Source organism: Pogoniulus pusillus, chromosome 21 (genome assembly GCF_015220805.1).
Source record: "Pogoniulus pusillus isolate bPogPus1 chromosome 21, bPogPus1.pri, whole genome shotgun sequence".
Lineage (NCBI taxonomy): Eukaryota > Metazoa > Chordata > Aves > Piciformes > Lybiidae > Pogoniulus > Pogoniulus pusillus.
The window spans coordinates 8,706,167-8,721,161 of NC_087284.1; the positions used below are offsets into that span (position 1 = coordinate 8,706,167).

Sequence of the window (14,995 nt, forward strand, 5' to 3'; positions counted from 1 at the left end):
TATTTGCTTAGCTTCTAATTTTGGTTTGCTTTTTGTGTTTTTTTCTTTCTTCCTCTTGGTTGTGCCGTTCTTCTTCCATGATACTGTGCTCACGCTTTCCGTGCATCACCTGTGATACTCCCCCTGCTCCGACCATTCAGCTGTTGGTGAAGGGGGTACATGAAACTCTGGTAGCTCAGAGAGTTGTTCCTGCTCTCATTACTCTCTCCAGTGACCCTGAAATGTAAGTTTCCTGACTGTCTTATATTCCCAGCATCCCTCCTAATACTTAGGAAGAATTAACCATCAGTTCTATTTCTTATTCCAGCTGAATGAAAAAAAAAATCTAACTACCTTTAAACAAATCTAACTTTTTCATTTGCAAGTAAAGTGATTTAAAGGTTTGCTGAAACACCTGGAACTGGCCTGGATAAAACTGCTAAATAAACTTTAAATAAAAAACTTAAATCAATGCCATTTAATTAGTGTGGGTTTCTTATTTGGTATGGATTCCCAGTTTTGAGATTTGCTTATGTCATTTCTAGCAGAAGTATTAATATTTTCCTGGAGACTGCAAAATTAAATACCATCTGCATTACTGAAATGCAAAATAGATGTGGCTGCATCCACTTGCTGATAGACAGCCATAGGGATACATTTCCTGGACAATCTGATGTGGTATTTCTTTCAAGCTAAGGAGGGATGCTTTGCTTATCTCACTAACAGGTTGTTACTAATAAATGCTCCAGCATGAATAGAGTTTTAATCACTTTCATGTCTTGTGTGGCTAACTAAAGCAAGAAACCCCCCAAGAGTCTGCCTGCCCATCCACAGTCACAGCTAACTCAGTTCTTCAAGTTTACCAAACCCTTTTTTATTGCATGTTGACTGGTTTACAGCTGACTCTTCGAGGCATGAGGGAAGCCTTAGTTGACAAGCGGGTTGCTCCGGCCCTTGTTACCTTGTCCAGTGATCCTGAATTGTGAGTTTCAGACTGAGACCTTGAGTTAATCCTTGTCTATCTCCTTCCTGGTCTGCCTTTTTTGTTTTGTCGTTGCTAGAAACTAATATAACTTAAAGTACTAATGTTTTAATTCTGCTTCATTTTCAATCATTTTCTTCTGATGATTTAATGCATCTTAAAGACTCTGTTTTTTCTGTTGTAGTTCAGTAAGGATTGCAACAATTCCTGCCTTTGGGACCATCATGGAAACTGTTACTCAGAGAGAGGTAAGACAGCTGTTGTCAGCTGTTGCTTTTGTAGCATAAAAGGGGATGATTTTTCATAAATCCAGAAATCCAGTAACTTTATTCATAAACTTGGAGGGAAAAAAAAAAGAACAGCTTAAATGTTATCTCTTCTTTTGTTTGTATCCTCTTCACAGAATTGCAGAATGTTAGGGGCTGGAAGGGACCTCAAAAGATCACCTAGTCTAACCCCTCTGCCAGAGCAAGATTACCTAGAGTAGATCACACAGGAATGCATCCAGGCAGGTTTTGCAAGTCTCCAGAGGAGGAGACAGCACATCTCCGGGCAGCCTGCACCCAGTGCTCCATTGCTCTCACAGTGGAAAAAGCTTTTCCTTATGTGCACATGGGACCGCCTATGCTTCAGCTTGCACCCACCCACTGACTCTTATACTGCCATTGGACATCATTGGTTTCATCCTCCTGACACTGCTCTTCACCTATTTATGAGCATTAATAAAGTCTCCCCTCAGTTTCTTCTTCTCCAAGCTGATGAGCCCCAGCTCCTTCAGCCTTTCCTTACAAGGGAGCTGTTCCACTCTCTTCATCATCTTCGTGGCTCTGCACTGGACTCTTTTTAAAGCAGTTCCCTGCCCTTCTGTCTTCCAAAACAACCATCCCTCTTTTAAGTAATAAAAACATTTCTTGCTAAATATCAAAACAAATATAAACAAACAAAAACAACCAAATCAAGGGGAAGGCCTCTGCTAGAAAAGGCAAAATCCCCTGTTCAGTCTGTTTTTTAAAAACCTCCAGTAGAGTTGAGAAATCCCTGTCCATTATCACCAAGTAAAATAGCTTTACTTTAAAGTGTGAACCAAGGCATCACAGTGGGATGCAGTTACCTCTACATATGTATACCGCACAGTTTTAGATGCTTTAGGTTATCTTGCTTGGCTTCAAGGGCACAAGTCTCCTACAGTTCCTGTCATATCTGCTGGTTTAGCCTGTGGTGTCCATGACATCATAGTGACATAAGTAAAATAATCCTTGAGGGTAAGATGAATATGTAATTCCTATTTTTTTTTGTTGTCTTTTAATAATGAAGCTCTGTTAATAGTTCACAACTCTGAAGATGACACCCAGGATTCTGCTGTTTAGCAGCAGAAATTCTGTGGTGTGGTTTATATAACTGTACAGTCACATTTCTTCTGAAGGGCCTCACAGCTTTTTGCAGACCTTGCATTCTTCCTGTAATTTCAACATACTCTAAAAGAATGTGTTTGAGGAAATGTGAGTAAGAAGTCAGTGATGACTCACAAGCACTTGGAAGGATGGATAAGTTACAATTTTGTAGCTTGGAATGCATGCCTGTAATCAGTTGGAGAAGAACACTGGTTTGTTACCAGAAAAAATTACTGTACCCATTGTATTAATTAGACTAAGTCTTAGAGTGCAGAGGTGATATCACCTTCCAAAATGTGTCAGAAAACAGCCTTTAGAGCTTTGAATTCAATTTAAATACTTCTATCATCCTAGCTATATTGATAATTTTAACTTTCCTAGCCTTTAATTGTGGAAATCTTTTTCATTGCATCTATATTTGTGATACTTTTGCATCTGTGACAGTTTGGAAGTTACCTGCCCCCCCCCCCCCCCCTTTAAGAAAATCACCCAGATGAGACTCAGATGGCTGGAAATTAAGGAATGGAGCTGTATTTACAGCTTAGCACAATACACAGGCATATATATACAGTTATACACAAATTAAAAGTAACACAGAACCACAGTACCCCTCCCAGAAACAATCAAAGTCCCCAGGAGGGCTCCCGACCTAAACCTGTTTGCCTCCCTTCAGAAATAACCAGATCAACCCACGTGTATCTCATGTGATCAATCTGGAGATCTGAGGTGAGATGTCAAAACAAAGATGACAGGGAGGCTAGAGGAAAAAGGGGTTAGGTGGGTTAGAGACTTAAAGGCAGAGTCAGACAGAGAGACCAGACTGCCAGAAAGAAAGCAGAGCCAGAAGTGAGAGCCAAGCAGCGTGTGAGTGAAGTGCCTGTCTTATCTACATTTTGACTAGTTGCGTTTCTCAGCAGAAGAATGAGTGATGTAGGGCACATGTTGGTTTTTTTCTATCTTTGCACAGCTAAGGATTTAATTCCTCTCAGTAAAACATTTCAGCACAGCATCTGTCGTCTAAAAAGGAACATATAATTGGGATATGTTACCCCCCAAAATAATACATTGATTTAGTTTTAACTAAACAAGGAAACTCCAAAGATATTAAGAGCAAGAGAGAAATTTTAGTAGCAAGTAAAAAATGTATCAAAACTTGAGGAAACCTCAGAAAGAAGGAGCAGCTCTGTGGAAACAGCTGTCTATAGTTTAAAGATAGATCAGCTTAAAACAGTGACCCAATGGCATCCTGGCCTAGATTAGGAACAGTGTGGCTAGTAGGATAAGGGAGGTTATTCTGCCCCTGTACTCAACACTGGTCAGGCCACACCTTGAGTACTGTGTCCAGTTCTGGGCTCCTCAATTCAAGAGAGATGTTGAGGTGCTGGAACATGTCCAGAGAAGGGCAACAAAGCTGGTGAAAGGCCTGGAACACAAACCCTGTGAGGAGAGGCTGAGGGAGCTGGGGGTGTGCAGCCTGGAGAAGAGGAGGCTCAGAGGTGACCTCATTGCTATCTACAACTACCTGAAGGGAGGTTGTAGCCAGGTGGGAGTTGGCCTCTTCTCCCAGGCAACCAGCAACAGAACAAGGGGACACAGTCTCAAATCGTGCCGGGGGAGGTCTAGGCTGGATGTTAGGAGGAAGTTCTTGCCAGAGAGAGTGATTGGCATTGGAATGGGCTGCCCAGGGAGGTGTTGAAGAAAAGCATGGATGAGGCACTTAGTGCCATGGTCTAGTGGACTGGATAGGGCTGGGGGATAGGTTTGACTGGATGATCTTGGAAATCTCTTCCAACTTGGTTGATTCTATGATTCTATGAAAATACTGTTAACAGTCTCTACATTTTAGAGCTGCATGAAGGAGTTTGGAACATCTTGTCAGAAAAAGATTGGAAATTAGCAGAAGCTCTGAGGTTCATCATGTGAAATAGGAAATATTACAGGCATACTCTAAACTGACCATAATGGTTTCTAGCATCTTCATTCTTTCATGTATTTTTTTCTTTCTCTGGGAATATTCAAGCTTCTGGAAAGAGTAAAAATGCAACTGGCATCTTTCCTGGAGGACCCTCAATATCAAGACCAACATTCTCTACATTCAGAAATCATAAAAACATTTGGAAGAGTTGGACCTAATGCTGAGCCCAGATTTAGAGATGAATGTAAGTTGCATCAGTTGAAAGGTGCAGTCTTTCTCTTTCTATCCAAAAACTCATGGTGTGCTTGTTACATGGATGGACTTTTTTTGTCTTTACAAAAAGTTTCATGAAAACTCCTGTTTTCAGGATTTGGTATGTCCCAATATTTAAGACTCTGCCAATAAAATTTTCACTTTCTCTAGCACTGGTCTGAACATAGAATACCAGCACGTGGCAAAAAAAAGAGCTGTCTAATGCTAACCAAGTCTACAGAAAGCCGCTTCGAATACTTATTCCAGTATTTGCTTTTACAGTTGTTATTCCACACTTGCACAAGTTAGCCTTGGTCAACAACCAACAGTCTGTGGATTCGAAGAGACTGGATATTGCTACCCACTTGTTTGAAGCCTACAGTGCTCTTTCCTGTTGTTGTATCCTTTTTCTAGGGGAAGCTTAGCTGTTCATCAACTAACACTTGAAAAATATCTAAGTTTGTCTTTGAATGTGTGATGTAAAACAAGTTCTGCTTGTGCAAAGGCTGTCACAGAAGGTGCATGTGGTGGGCTGACCCTGGCTGGATGCCACTCTATCACTCTCTTCCTCAGCCACACAGTGGGGAGAAAATAAGGTGGAAAGAAAACCTCATGGGTCAAGATAAAGGCAGCTTCAGAAAGCATAAGCTGTGTGTGGAAGTAGAAGAAGAACAAATTTCTGTCTTATCAGCAGAGCATGTCTAGCCGCTTCCCAGGAAGCAGGGCTTCAGCATGGCAGTCATCGCTTTGCAAGGCAAAGTTCACAGTAACAAACACCTCTTCATTTCTCTTAGCTTTTGCTGCTGAGGAGATGTCATATGGTAGGGGATATCCCTTTGGTCAATTTGGATCAGCTGTCCCAGCTATGCTCTCACCCAGGTTTCTTGCCCACCCCCTGTGTACTGGTGAGGAGGCGACAGTCTGGATGCTGCTTGTGTAATGCTCAGCAGCACTCAAACCGCTGCTGTGTTACCAACACATTTATAGTTTGCAGCACAGCACTTTATAGCTCTATAGCACAGCACGATGAGGGCTGCTGTGGGCAAAATTAACTCCTCTCTCAGCCAGACCAAAAACAGTGGAACCAACACATTCTTTTTGAAAAATAATGATACAAAACCAAAGTCCTTGATCTTAACCAGTAACTTAAAAACAAAGTGAGAAGAATCATGGATATGTGACATATATGAACTTAAATAAGTTTAAGGTCTTTTTTCTTGGTCATGAAGTGCCAAATGTGTTCTGTTTTCTTTGGGTTTGCTGCTGCAGCTTGTCCCTTGTGTTCAGTAGAAAAACATTATGAAAAGACTGATAAAATGTGTGTAACTTCAGAAGACAATGCTTATAATACCTTAACAGCCTGCTTATTAGTTATTTCAGAGGATTTAATGGTCAATCACTTTTTACCAGGACTCAAGTGTTTACGAGCTGACATGGAACATCTCTCACCAGAGCATGAGGTGAGCAGCTGTGTTTACAAACTGAGTTTGAGATGCAGGTGGCAACAAAAGTTGAAATGTAATGGTATTTAAAACCAAAAGTTAAGGACTGCTACTCCTCATGGTGGATTCTCCATCCATGGAGATACTCAAAAGCTATCTGGGCACAGTCTTGGGCAGACGGTTCCAGATGACTGTGCTTGACCAAGAGGTTGGACCAGGTGACCTCTGGAGGTCTCTGCAAACCTCAACCATTCTCTTATCCTATGAACTGTAAAATCTCATTGTAATAACCAGATAAGACAATATGGGAGCTAACAAGTTCTTCTCTGATAGGAAAGACTTTACAAAAAGTACCAGAAGAGAAGCAGAAGATGAGTTGAGAAAGTGAAAATCTTACCCATATGTCTATGCAATTCTTTTGTAAATAGTTGAAGAGGATGAACACTGACAGAGACTGAAACAGATAAATATTAAGTTGGTAGCTGAAAGTGAGGACCATAGTTTAGTTGCATGAAGGGAAAACCTTGACAGTATGAATGCTTCAAATGATGGAGGAAAAAATAAAATTACAAAGAAAGATCTGATTTCTTTTTTTTAAGGTTGATACTACACTTTGGATGACTTTGTGCTTGGGGAAAGTAATTACTTTTCCTTATCTTTGCAGAAGTGAGTTGAGACTGCTGTATATTCTCTAGGAGTTTTAGGTTCTTACAGTTGGTGACAAAGTTCTTTCTTCCAGTTACATTTTCAGTCTAATACCTTATTATCTGGTTCTTTTATTTTCTCTATATTATGTTACATAATTTTCAGTATGTGGAACTGGAGATAAGTTGATTTGAGGAACTTTCACACATAAAAGGAAAGAATCTGACTTGAGAGGGCTGAGTCAGAAGGGCCTGAGCATCAGTCCAAGGCAACAGAATTGCACTTCTTTACCACAGACAGCACTGGAGGAAATCTGGCAGTGCTACTATATATTCAGAGAGAGCTGGAAGATGTATTGTGTTTTGGGAAGTCTAAGAATATATCTGAAAGCTGCAGTGGGCAAAGTTGGATTTAGTTTGATTTTCTTTGTTCTGTCATGTTGACCAATGGGATAACTGATAATCAACACTAATACTTTAGGAGCAAAGTGCAGCTTCTGAGGTTTAAGGGCATTCAAAAGATGTCCTTAATTAGACGAGGAGAGCATGTTTGATAGAGTCTTACAGGCAGAAAGGATCTGAGGGCTTAAAAAGAGTTAAAAATGAATAAGACAGTTCAGTCCTCCTTTACCACGTTCTGGATCACTGTGATTAATTGACTTCAGGCATGATGCCATGTCCTTGATTTTTTTTTTTCTTAGCCAGAAAGAAAGAAGCTTAAAACTATTTGCTCCTGCTCTGGTGGGTTAGAAAGCTCACTACAGCTTTTACTGTAGAAATATAAATCTGATGCTTAATCAGCTCTTTGCTACAACAGCATATATGTAGGCACCATGACAGAAGTCTCTGATGCCTACTTAGTTCTAGTGTCTGATTTTCAAGCTTTCTGCCTAAAAATTGTATTTTCTGAAGTAAATATGTTTTCCTGTTTTAAACAGTTGGACATTTGCATAAGTAGAATTAACCCTTTTCTCATAATTTTGGTCACTGTGGTATTATTTACAATTCAAGTGGCATATTAGTTACCCAAAAAAAATAGTTTTGTCATTCACAAAGATCTTGTGGCCCTAATATAAGTACAGAGTTTATGCATGTTTGGAAAGTGTCACATTTGTGGAATTGCCTTGTGATCCTGCTAGGTAGCATTTCCCTCATACCCGTATTATTTGCTTTCCTTTCATTCATATAAACAGAAGTGCCAGTTGGGCATTTAAGTCAGAGATTCGCATCTTTAAAATAAGCATTTCAGCTCATGCAGGCATTTCTGATACTTTGCCAGTATCTCTAATTCCACATCAAGTTTTTTCTTCTCCCTTCTGCACTTGCCTTCAGTTTCTTTTCAAAATAATAGGCTTTTGAGTTGCATGATAGTGAGATGTAATCAGTACTTTATAAAAATACTTAGTCCATGTGCAGTATTGGTTATAACACTTAAGCACCTTATGTTTCTTAAATGTATAGAGTTACATCTCTAAAATATCTCTGGTAAAGGAGGTCTAAATGATTTCATAGTCAGTCCTACGACTGAGCAAAGAGAACCCAAGGAGACAGGTGTGAGCACTATCAGCATGTAAAACTGCCACGTTATACTTGCACCTTGTCTCTGTTTCACCCTGAACTCTAAAGCAAATTAATTTGGGGAAGAGGGAGAAGTGCTTTGTTTCTTTGAAGAATTATGCAGCCTTCCCTGAAGGAGTTGCACAGTAGATGAGGGCTCCACCCTACTATTCACAGCATCACAGAATTAACCAGGTTGGAAAAGACCTCTAAGATCATCGAATCCAGCCTATCACTTAACATCTTCCAATTAACTAAACTATGGCATTAAGTGCCTCATCCAGTCTTTTCTTGAACACTTCAGGGACAGTGACTCCACCACCTCCACAGGCAGCCCATTCCAATGCCAATCACTTTTTCCATGAAGAACTTCCTAACATCCAGGCTAAACCTGCCCTGGCACAGCTTGAGACTGTGTCCTCTTGTTCTGTCCCTGGTTGCCTAGAAGAAGAGACTAACCCCCACCTGTCTACACCCTCCTTTCAGGTAGTTTTAGAGAGCAAATAAGGTTTCCCCTGAACCTCGTCTTCTCCAGGCTGAACACCCCCAGCTCCCTTAGCCACTCTTCATAAGGCTGTGCTCCAGTCTAGATTCTGAACTGCTCAAGAGCATCTAACACCTGCTGCCCAAACAGCTTCGAATGTTGGAGAAACAGAACGAACAGTGGCACAGATCTGCAGACTGGGCCATATCTGCTAAATGGTTTCAAAGAATATTTTGTGCTGCAGCTAAGAGGAATTTGACAGAAAACAGCTCTTTTAATGTATATAAATACACTTAAAAGTAGTCAGCACTTGTTAGTGGCCTTTAATGGCTGATCTGTATTTGAGATTGAAATGGATTTTCTTTATCATATATGTTCAGGTTTTGGTAAGACACTACTAATTTTAGTTACTTGTAGCTTTGAGTTTAACATTTCAAAGAAAGTGCTTAGCTTTCCAGGGAGCTGTGAGCAGAGAAAGTTTCCATTTCTGCAGTGTACATGAATATGCAAATGTTTCTAGTTTCACACTCAATTCTTTTGCATAAGTGCTTCAAATGTTTTGGTCTTAGTGTGTTAAAACAGTACTGCTCTGAGCAGAGGCTTAGCCTAATGAATTGTGTTCTTTCTTTCAAAGACTGCTATTGGGAATCACTCATATGTTTTTAGTATGCTAAACATAAAATGTCCACATGGGGATGCTTTTTGTCTTAAATGTTCTACACAGACGTTTAACACTACAATTGCTAAAGAAAAAAAAATATCTCAAATTGAAGAAGTAAAAGGTAAGGAAAAAAATGTAAGGAAGAAAGGAAAAGAAAAAGCAAAGGAGGAAAAGGAAAATGCAAAGGAGTAAAGGGCAAAAGCGAAGGAAAAAGAAAGGGGGAAAGGAAAGGGGGAAAGAGTGGGTGTGGCTCTTGAGGCTATGGTCTAGTGATGAAGGATGCTGGGATGAAGGTTGGACTAGATGATCCTGGTGGTCCTTTCCAAGCATAGCAATTCATAGTGATTAGATGTTATGCTGAGGGATTTGGTTTAGTGAAGGACTTGTCAGTGTGAAACTAATGATTGGACTTGATGATCTTGAAGGTCTTTTCCAATCTAAGGAATTCTGTGATTCCTTGAAAGCAAAGGCATTTTAAAAACCCAGAAGCTTTGATTCTCTAGAAATGCTGGTAGACACCAGTGAAATGACACCAAGTTTGCTGTAGCTCTTCCTTTCCGTGGGGATATTGTCTTGGGATGCCAGCACACTCTTTTCTTTCCTTGTTTTTTTTGGTGCATCATGTTGCACAGATATTAAAAGGTACTTGAAAATTTTCTGAAGGAAAACAGAGAGCAGGTGAATATATGTCAAAGTTAAACGCTAGGACATAAAAGTACTATTTGAAGAAGGGAAGATCCAGAAGTGAGTTTTGCTTTAGCTCTATTTAAAGAAGCCAGGGAAAGCAGGAAGGAGTCTTGGACTTCTTGTGGCAGTTCCAGAAACATTTTCATCCTTTGAATGGTTTTGATGTTTGTAGCCAGAAGGCTTTATCAGATAGTGAGAATTTAAATGCATTTGAAAAGCAACAGGGAAAGTTTTTAAACAGTTCTGCTAATGTCAGAATGAGTTGTGGAGCAGATTTCATACAAAGTCTTAATGTAAAAGAAAAACTGTCATGTATGTCTCTTCCTTACCTGGCTTAGGTTATTTTAAGCTCCATGATAAAAGAGTGTGAACAGAAAGTTGAAAACAGGACCGTCCAAGAACCACAGGGGTAAGACTTCCACTTCTCTTTTTCTCCTGTGCCTCCAGAGTGATGTTCTGCAGAGTGTATTCCAGAACAGTGTCCAAGGCTTGTAACCAGAAATGCCACACAGACATATTCTGTGTCTGGAAGCAGAATTTAGGATTTGTGCCTTTAATTCAGTTTGTGGTTGTTGCCTTCTCTTGTATAAAATTATCACAAGACAACATGGTTTTGTTTCCACCATAGTGATGATATTCTTGTTTTCCTATGATACTTTGTTCTTAATTTTTTATCTATTTTAAAGCAGTAAGTGAATTTCTGACCTGAATCTGAGAAAGCAGGAAGTGCTTGCCTTAAGTGCTTAGAGCAATGCATGTGGCATGTACTTTCAACCCTCTTTCGAAGGGTTGGCCCTGCAGGCTCCTGGTAATGACCACAGCAGCCTGGGGACTGCTGTCTTTGCTTACATGTGGTTAGTGCACACAAGACTTCCTCTGGTGCAAAAACTGATCTACCTATATGAATACAGTCCAATGTAATTAGATAAACTTCTCTTATTATTCTATGTCCAATTCCCAAACTTGTTTATCCTTTAAACTGGAATCCTCTGGACAAACTTATTCTTATTTACAATTCAGACACTAGATTAGGGCACTAGCCCTAAACTCTGACACCTTGAAGCTTCAAAAATGCAAAGGTCATTTGGTTGCTCAATAAACAGCAGCAGGGTGCTCTCATTTCATCACAGCCTGGTCACTAAATGCTCTCCTTTCCCAGCTCCATATCGATTGCAGCAAGCCTGGTGAGTGAAGACACGAAGACCAAGTTCTTGAACAAAATGGGCCAGCTGACTACATCAGGTGCAATGCTGGCTAATGTCTTTCAGAGGAAGAAGTAAGACAGGGGAAGGAACTTGCAGCTAACACTAAGGTGGACCTCACAGAGACTGGTTCCTGTACTTGAATTACTTGCCTTTTAATTTCTTCTGTCTTACGTTCTTGTAGTATAATTCGATTCTAACCTCCAAAGATATTTGCACTGCTTTTGAATATCGCTGTGTATCTGTTCCTTTTGGGTTAACTGTGGGTGGTATGAAACTGAAATCATAGTCTGTACCAAGTCCCTGGTCTGTGTTCTTGTCTTTCCAGCATCATTTTTTTAAACATATAAATATATATATATATATAGTGGAAGGATTGGTTGGTTTGGTTTCTCTTTTTTGTTTTAATTTCCTGACAGGATATCAGCAAATATCTGTATTATACATGGAGCTATTATGACGGTACTTAAAATAATGTAAATTTGAAGTCATTGTCATGAGGTAATAAAAGTGGAGATTCCTTATGTATTTAAATTATGAAAGAGTAATGCAGATTTTTTTATTATGTTTCTAAAAAGAGGAGGAAGAGCCACCAGCATTTGTCTGTGCTTCTAGGCTTGTTTTTATAAGCATTGTGCGTCTTGAATCCAGAGGAATTGCGGTTATCTAATGTATGAGACTGGTTGCACTGTATCAGTCTGCAGGAAATGCTCATGTTTCAGATGCTTTATGCTGACATTGTAAATGCTGTACAAAGTCCTTCAGATAAAATTCTCACATCTGTTGTGGGTAGGGGGGTTGTTTGAGGGTTTTGTTGTTGTTGTTGTTTTTTGTTTGAGGGATGTTTTTGTTCTGTTCTGTTTTGAAGCACTTTACCAAGCATTCTACACACATCCAGAGGCACATCCACTAAGTAAAGAAAAAACATAATAAATTACTTAGTGTGGACAAATGTATAAGCTACTATACAGGGGTCTCAGTACAGTTCTGCAGGCAGAGGAAACCTATGCAGGAGAAAGAGTGCTTTCATCTTGCAGTCAGCATGCAGTTCTGTGTACTGTGAAAGCTGAAATGAAGCTGTTTTGCGGTTTCAATTTAATTTGGGCTCAAATTTCATTTCAGAGTGTTTGAGAAGGTATTAAGATGAAAGCTAAAATTAATCTGTTTTGCTGTTTAGATTGAGTCTGGGCTCAAACCTCATTTCAGAGTATTTGAAAAGGTGTTAAAAGGGTTCAACCTGCAGTTTGTTTAGGTGGGCTGCTTACAAGGAGTATCTCAAACAATTAGCAATTATTTTTGTTAGCAAGGAAGCATTAACAACTAAATCCTTTTATTCATGTGCAGCACTTTTTTCCCCCTCTTCTTAAAGTCAATGTAAGCTTCCTAAAGTAAACTCAAGTGCATGCATGAACTGGTATGAGGTAGCAAAATATAAAAGCTCAGGCATTCTCTGAGGTGGTACCATTCAGGTGTCATTAACATCTCTGAGGACAAGGGAATCGACAAGAGTTAGGGAAGAAAGAATTCTGAAAGAGAATAGGGGTGGAGTAGCGCTTTGGGTGTTGTCCTTAGATGGAAATAATGGAGATGATTTGAGACTACCTGCTTCATGTCTCTGCCTGTCGGCTCTGCATATACAGTTGCCTGCCACGTTTGTGTTGTGACAGCGCCTGCTGCACACCTGCACTGTCAGTCCCTTTACACTGCACTGATGAAATATTTTTCTTGAGATTACAGCCAGCTCCATGCCTTCCTTTTGCTTGTTGCCATGAAAGTATACTTTTAGCAGACTGACTGTGAAATTCCTGGAGACATTCCTGAGGAATGGGAAGTGGTGACATTCCTCTCTATTGTTCCGTTGTCAATAAAATGTTTTCTATACCTGCCTTGTCTCGTTACTTATGCTCTTCTCCAGAAGAGATTATCCCATCAAGCCAGCCCTTACAGGGGAGAGGTCTAATGCACAGAAATTCTTTAGCCTTAACTTCTTTTTTTCCCCACATAGCAGATGGTAGATTGAAGTTGTTAAATTTCCCATCTCAGTGTGCCTGTTTTGCTCTGGCTTCTAGTCATGTGGCTTTTATTGGCATTTTCATGCAGAGTCTCTTTCTTTCCCATGCCACAGGTTTGTTTTAATTTACTTTTTTCCTATGTCTCTGTTCCAGTAGTTGTAGAGATAGCTCTGTAGTCATGAGACCAAAATGACTTGTTTATGGTTAAACTCCTGCTTGCCAAAGCAGGGCAGCTGCCTGTGAAAGTGGCTCCTAACCCACACTGAACTTCAGCCAGTGCTTGGAAATCTGCTAATTGTCACAAGTCAAACATCTCTGACAGCAATTTAACTGGATGACTGTGGGATGAGCCTCTAGTTAGTATAAATGTAGCATCTTTGCCCAGCTAGGTTCAGTCTCTCAAGCTCCTCACAATGTTTAGCCAGCATTTTACTTCATACCAGTTGATCCAAGGAGGACTTTGAGACCCTTGTCATGGTAACTTCTGAGGTGAAAAAAAATATATCTACAGGCAACAACTCTTAAGGGAGTATCCTGTGTTCAGAAATTTTGTCTCTTAAATTTCAGGTCTCTGTCAGTTGCAGGAGGGTTTTTAAGGTTTTCCTTGCTTACCAAATGTTGATGAATTTTTGAGATTGAAGTTTTTCAAATTGTTCTGTCTGGGGTTGTTTTGCTTTTTTTGATTTCCAGCTGTGGCACGAAGCATTCAGGAGATGGAAGGTGGTGTGGTTCGGGTCCAGCCAACAACCCAGCCCCACGCAGCTGCTCTCAGCACTGCTCTCTCCCCCACTTCTCCCCCTTGGTGGGAAAGGAAGGAAAATGGCAAGAAAAAAGCAAAAACTGAGTTGAGGTAAGAGTTCAACAAAACAGTACAAAGGGATAAAGGCCATTAGGAAGAATAAATACTGATTAAATAGTCTCTAAAGTGAGTGATACAAAAAGCAGCACAGACCACACTGGCCTGGCCTGCCCCCACCATCACCACACCACAGTCACCTGCTCAAGGCACCCACCTTTGCCCTTGGCTAGCCCTTCCCTTATATATAGTGGGCATGGTATCAGTATGGTATCAAATACCCATTGGCTGGCTGGCTTGGCTCTAGTTGGGAGGTTGGAGTACATGATTTTTTGAGGTCACTTCCAACTCCTAACATTCTGTGATTCTTCTCAGCTTCTTGTGAAGGGAAAAAACATGTGAACAGCCCTATTGTACCTGAACCCAGCACAGAAAGAAAAACTAGCAAAGAATTACCAAGAATATTTTAAATTAACTTTTTTCCCCCCCTGCTGTTGCTATACAAACAAGTAAACCTTTGGGGTGAAAATGCTTCATGAGAAGAAGAAAGTTGGGTGGAAAAGCATGCAAAGCTTCAAGTCTTCAAGTTGTTTATGTTTTGGATTTATGTTCAGTTTATTTTTCTTTAATAACCACAGAATCACAGCAAAGACCTTTAAGATCATCATGTCAAACCATTCTTGAACTCCACCAAGTGTGGTGTTTAACCATATCCCTAAGCACCACATCTACACAGCTTTTAAACACCTCCAAAGCAGGTTTGGCTAGAGAAAATGAGGAAGGTGATGCTTGCAAATTAAGATGGGAAGACTGCAAGATAAAAATCATTCATGGAAAGATCTGTTGTGAGAACAAGAAGGTTTTGTAATATGTAGTAGGAATTCATTGCTATGCATGGATGGTGACTCAGTTTGGGTGATTCAGTTTAGGTGTTCAGTTTGGAGAAGAGAAAGCTCCAAGGAGACCTTATTGTGGCCTTCCAGTATCTGAA

The 14,995-nt window shown here is 40.1% G+C and overlaps 1 protein-coding gene across 3 annotated transcripts in view; it reads left to right on the forward strand.

Moving 5' to 3' along the window:
• Positions 1-13,077, forward strand: part of RELCH (RAB11 binding and LisH domain, coiled-coil and HEAT repeat containing) — an 80,779-nt gene extending 67,702 nt beyond the window's left edge. For 2 of the 3 annotated variants that reach the window (XM_064160843.1, XM_064160844.1), the window contains 7 exons: positions 141-223; positions 1,146-1,209; positions 4,373-4,511; positions 4,802-4,918; positions 5,891-5,979; positions 10,333-10,403; positions 11,154-13,077. In XM_064160843.1, the coding sequence (XP_064016913.1) occupies positions 141-223; positions 1,146-1,209; positions 4,373-4,511; positions 4,802-4,918; positions 5,891-5,979; positions 10,333-10,403; positions 11,154-11,274 (684 nt within the window). In that variant the 3' untranslated portion in view covers positions 11,275-13,077. Of the gene's footprint in view, positions 1-140; positions 224-878; positions 962-1,145; positions 1,210-4,372; positions 4,512-4,801; positions 4,919-5,890; positions 5,980-10,332; positions 10,404-11,153 lie in introns of all 3 variants that reach the window. The other variant, XM_064160845.1, reaches the window with a different exon arrangement.
• The last annotated feature ends 1,918 nt before the right edge of the window (positions 13,078-14,995 follow it).